At 39.8% G+C, this 6000-nt stretch overlaps 1 protein-coding gene across 9 annotated transcripts in view; it reads right to left on the bottom strand.

The window, feature by feature from the left end:
* ARFIP1 (ADP ribosylation factor interacting protein 1) overlaps nt 1–6000 on the bottom strand; it is a 137504-nt gene that overhangs the window by 43003 nt on the left and 88501 nt on the right. For all 9 annotated transcript variants that reach the window (XM_027513461.1, XM_027513465.1, XM_027513466.1 and 6 more), the window contains one exon: nt 5404–5625. In XM_027513461.1, the coding sequence (XP_027369262.1) occupies nt 5404–5625 (222 nt within the window). The remainder of the gene's footprint in view (nt 1–5403; nt 5626–6000) is intronic.

Genomic DNA, 6000 nt, shown 5'->3' with positions numbered 1-6000 from the left:
CATTTAATTTGAGGATTCTGACTTTGTTAAAAATACTTTTAAGTTACAAGTGAAAAAAAAAAAAAAGACGATGTAAATAGCTTCTCCAGATTTCTTTTTGGTGATGCGAACAGACAAGAAGTGTTTATCTCATGATTACGTAATTCTTCCAGGCAACGCTGTCGTTCTTCAGTCTTATTATCTTACTCATTTTTAACATGGAAGGGAAAAACTGATGAGCAATAATGAAATAATTCCTAAGATGAGGAAACAGCAAAATGTCTTAAGATATAGGAAAATAAGATCATTAAGATCCCATACTGTGTATTTGATCTCCAATGGACTCATATGGTAGTTGCAAGATAAAACATTTATTCTATTTTTAAAAATTAGTAAATTTATCATTGGAAGATTTCTAAGAAAGAATAAAAGTCATAAAATACCAATCCTTACAAAGAGAAATGCTCAAATAAGAAACTCAAAAATTAAAACTCAGTCCTCTAACTTTCCTGGTGGAAAGTTAAAGAATCCATCAGCCAATGCAGGAGACATGGGTTCAATCTCTGGTCCAGGAAGATCCCATATGCTGCAGAGCAATTAAATCTGTGTGCTACAACTACTGAACCTGTGCTCTGGAGCCCAGGAGCCATACCTATTGAGCCCATGTGCGGCAACTCCTGAAGCCTGAGGACTCTAGAGCCCATGCTCTGTAACAAGAGAAGCCACCAAAAGCCTATGCAGCAATGAAGAGCCAGCACAGCCAAAAATAAAAAAATAAATACAAAAAAAAAATTAAGAAAAAAAACAGAAAAAAATAAAGTTATTAAAAAATAAAACTGGGTCCAATAGACTTGAATCCCCTTCATGGATCACTGCCTTGTCACAGAGAAGGGGCTGTGTAACTCAATGAAATTATGAGCCACGCTGTCCATGCAGGGCCACCCAAGACAGACAGGTCACAGTGAAGAGTTCTGACAAACTGTGGTCCACTGGAGAAGGGAATGACAAACCACTCCAGTATTCTTACCTGGAGAACCTCATGAAAAGGCTAAAAGACAGGATGCTGGAAGATGAGCTCCCTAGGTCGGAAGGTGTCCAATATGCTACTGGGGAAGAGCGGAGGACAATTTCTAACAGCTACGGTAAGAATGAGCGCCGAGGCCAAAGCCAGAATGATGCTCAGATGTGGATGTGTCTGGTGGTGAAAGTAAAGTCTGATGCTGTAAAGAACAATATTGGATAGGAACATGGAATGTTAGGTCCATGAATCAAGGTAAATTGGTTGTGGACAAGCAGGAGATGTAAAGTCTGAACATCAACATCTTGGGCATCAGTGAACTAAAATGGATGTAAATAGCAGAATTTAATTCAGATAAACATTATATCTACTACTGTGGACGAGAATTCCTTATAAGAAACGGAGTAACCCTCACAGTCAACAGAAGAGTCTGAAATACAGTACTGGGGTGCAATCTCAAAAACGACAGAATGATCATGGTTCGTTTCCAAGGAAACCATTCAACATCACAGAAAGGCAAATCTATGCCCCAGCCACTGATGGTGAAGACTGGTATGACCTAAATCAAATCCTTTATGATTATATACTGGAGGTGACAAATAGATTCAAGGGATTAGATCTGATAGATAAGAGTGCCTGAAGAACTATGGACTGAGGTTTATAATACTGTACGGGAGACAGTGACCAAAACCATCCCAAAGAAAAAGAAACAGAAATGCAAGAAGGCAAAGTGGTTTCTGAGGAGAGTTTATAAACAGCTGAGGAAAGAAAGAGAATCGAAAGATAAGGGAGAAAGGGAAAGATACACCCAAATGAATGCAGAGTTCCAGAGAACAGCAAGGAGAGATAAGAAGGTCTTCTTAAATGAACAATGCAAAGAAATAAGAGGAAAACCATAAAATGGAAAAGACTAGAAATCTTTTCAAGAAAACTGGAGATATCAAGGGAACATTTCATACAAGGACAGATCCTTACCATTTTTGTCTTTTATCATGCCTAACAGAAGTAGAAGAAATTAAAAAGAGGTGGCAAGAATACACAAAAGAACTATACAAGAAAGGTCTTAATGACCTAGATAACCATGATGGTGTGGTCACTCACCTAGAGCTGGATATCCTTAAGTGTGAAGCCAAGTGGGCCTTAGGAAACATTACTATGAACAAAGCTAGTGAAGGTGATGGAATTCCAGTCGAGCTATTTCAAATCCTAAAAGACGATGCTGTGAAAGTGCTGCACTCAATACGCCAGCAAACTTGGAAAACCCAGCAGTGGCCACAGGGCTGGAAAAGGTCAGTTTTCATTCCAATCCCAAAGAAGGGCAATGCGAAGGAATGTTCAAACTACCGCACAATTGTACTCATCTCGCATGCTAGGTAGTTTATACTCAAATTACTTTAAGCTAGGCTTCAGCAGTATATGAACTGAGAAGTTCCAGATGTACAAGCTGGGTTTAGAAAAGGCAGAGCAACCAGAGATCAAATTGCCAACATTCATTGGATGGTGGAGAAAGCAAAGGAGCTCCAGAAAAACATCTACTTCTGCTTCACTGACTACACTTAACCCTCCGACTGTGGGGATCACAACAAACTGTGTAAAATTCTTAAAGTGATGGGAATACCAGACCACCTTACCTGTCTCCTGAGAAATAGGAACTTGAACTTCTTGTGGTTCAAGAAGCAATAGAACCGGACATGGAACTGGCCTGGTTCAGAATTGGGAAAGGAGTAAGGCTATATATTACCTTATTTATTTAACTTCGATGCATGTGAAATGCCGGACTGGATGAATCACAAGTTGGAATCAAGACTGCCAGGAGAAATATCAACAACTTGAGATGTGCATACGAGATCACTCAAACGGCACAAAGTGAAGAAGAACTAGAGAGACTCTTAATGAGGGTGAAAAAGTAGAGTGAAAAAGTTGGCTTGAAACTCAACATTCAAAAACCTAAGATCATGGCATCCAGTCCCATCACTTCATGGCAAACAGAAGGAGAATAAGTGAAAACAGTGATAGACTTGATTTTCTTGGACAACAAAATCACTATGTATGGTGACTGCAGCTAAGAGATTAAAAGATGCTTGCTCCTTGGAACGAAAGCTACGACAAACCTAGACAGTGTATTAAAAAGCAGAGTCATCACTTTGCCAACAAAGATCTATATAGTCAAGCCTATGGTTTTTCCAGTAGTCATGTATGGATGTGAGAGATGGACTATAAAGAAAGCTGAAAGCCGAAGAATGGATGCTTTTGAACTGTGGTGCCGGAGAAGACTCTTGAGAGTCCCTTGGACAACAAGGAGACCCAACCAGTTAATCCTAAAGGAATTAAGTCCTGAATATTCACCGGAAGGGCTATGCTGAGGCTCCAATCCTTTGGTCACCTGATGGGAAGAGCTAACTCACTAGAAAAGACCCTGATGTTGGGAAAGATTGAAGGCAAAAGGAGAAGAGGGTAGCAGAGGATGAGACAGTCAGACAGCATCACTGACTCAATGGACATGAATTAGGGCAAATTCTGGGAGACAGTGGAGGACAGAGGAGCCTGGTGTGCTACAGTCCATGGGGTTGCAAAGAGCCGGACACGACTCAGAAACTGAACAATAACAACAATGGACTTGAGTACTGAGGACCTGAATATGCTCAGGTTTTTTTTTTTTTTAAAAGGACTTCATATCTGTAAAAGAAAGGTAATTAAAGTACTACTAACTAAGACAGCATTAAATGAGCTAACACACATGTATGCAACTCAGAGCTGTATCTGATGTACAGTAAGTCCCCAATTGGCGCTAAGTATTATAATCAATAGACTCTACTCAATGTAGCATCACTGATAACACTGCTGTACTTCCCCAGACCCTATACTCTGATCATCTCTTTCCATACTGTGGGGATTTTTTTCTGGGTCACACCTTCTAAAGCTCTCACTTAAAGAGACAGGCAGAGATCAGGAAGAGACAGAAAGACCTGAATATAAATTCCACTTACATCTTTTGTTTTTCATGATTTCATAAAAACTACCTAACCATCCTGGCCTCCATTTCCTCCTCTATAAAATCAGGATAACATTTCTTCCAGTGTTATTAGAGAAATTACATGATATAATGGCTAAAAAGCACTCCGCCCATCACACTGAAATTGTGGATACTCAGTAATAACAGCTGCTATAACTCAGCTTCCTAAATATTAGTTTCATTCTTCTTTTTGTCTAGTGACTCAGTTAGAATTGAATCTCAATATTTATCTCAATATTGTCATCTCTAGCCAAACTTTCTTTGTCCAAGATTCTAGATTATTAACAAATAATTTAATGCTGTAAATGATCTAACTTCTCAAGTTATTCGTCTGTAGGGGATTTTCGTAGATAAGGGATTTCTACATCTTTTGGTTCCAGGTGAGGAAAAAAAGACATAAAAGGAGTAATTTAAGATATCATTAGATGGGACTTCCCGGGTGGTCCAGTGATTATGAGTCCACTTTGCAATTCAGAGGACACAGGTTCTACCCCTGGTCCAGGAAGATCTCACATGAGGCAGAGCAACTAAGCCCGTCTGCCACAACCAGTGAGCCCGCAGGCTGCAGCTACTGAAGCCTGTGCACTCCAGGGCCCATGCTCCCAGTGAGAGAAGCCAGTGCACCACAGCTGCAGAGTAGCGCCTGCTTGCTGCAACTAGAGAAAACCCACAGGCAGCAACAGAGAGCCAGCCAAAAAAAAAAGACAGCATAAGAAATGAATAATGCTTTCTATACACGGAAAAATAATTTCATTCTAAAATTCATAACTTACACTAATGAAAAAGCGTATCACAAATCAAGTCAAGTAAGTCTTGTTTAGGACATTCAGAGACTAGGTAAGAGATTTTCAACATGCTGTGCTAAGTTGCTTCAGTTGTGTCCGACTCTGCAAACCTATGGACCACAGCCTGCCATGCTCCTCTGTCCAGGGGGTTTCCCGGGCAAGAATACTGGAGACGGTTGCCACTCTCTCCTCCAGGGGATATTTCTGACCCAGGGATCGAACCTGTGTCTTCTGCATTGGCAGGCAAGTTCTTTACCACTAACACCACCCGGGAAGCCCCAAGATTTTCAACAGGTGCCTGAATTTACTTTTTACCCACACCCAGTTATTTACATGATTATATATGATTCTTTCTAGGCTCAAGCAGGCTGAGTACTCTTTTTCCTTTCCTCTAACCAAGTTCCCTTTCCCTGAAACCTCCAGCTGACATTTTCTTTGGATCAGTATTTCGACAAAAGTCAGCTGAGCCTTCTTGAAATAAAAGAATACCACAAGATTCCAATTTTATTAGAGTCAACAAATCAGAAATGTAACAAATTGCCTCTTAGAACACTCCCATTGCCGTTTTCACCCCTCTCCCCTCCGAGAGTTATTTCAAATAATCTTACATGGAGTTCTAGTGATTTTAAACTCAGGTCAGCAAACGCATCTCCAAGTTGCCTTTGGGTATGCACCATCTGGAAAAGCTGGGTCGATAGGGTCTGAGCCAGTTTTAGAATATTTTCGTATTTTTTCTTGTTATCTCTTAATATATCAATCTGAGCTTCAAGTTCAAGGTCCACAGTTCTTGATCCACGGCCCAGCTTCTCAGAGATAATTTGTCGAGTGCACTAAAAGTAGAAAGATGTATTTTGTTTAGGGAAAAAAAAAAGAACAAAAGATAAAAGCAGTAATCCAAAGTGCAAACACTGAAGCAAAGGGTATACCCCATTTCTGGCTTCAAACAAGCTAGCCTAACAAACTGCAAACTTTCAGTCCTCTTTAGACGTTCATCAGTACTCAGAAAGTACATTTACCAATCATGCTTATTAACTATTACTAATCAGAGAGATTTTCAAAACTTACCTAGCTAATTTATACACTGCCACATGAGTTCTCTCATGTAATCATATTTCAAGCTTTGTGCATTTTGGTAGATGATTTAAAACAACTGACATACTTAGCATTGATTTAAGAATACTGGACTATTAATATAGGAATAATAA

This window comes from Bos indicus x Bos taurus, chromosome 17 (genome assembly GCF_003369695.1).
Source record: "Bos indicus x Bos taurus breed Angus x Brahman F1 hybrid chromosome 17, Bos_hybrid_MaternalHap_v2.0, whole genome shotgun sequence".
NCBI lineage: Eukaryota > Metazoa > Chordata > Mammalia > Artiodactyla > Bovidae > Bos > Bos indicus x Bos taurus.
This window is presented reverse-complemented; position numbering and strand designations above follow the sequence as displayed.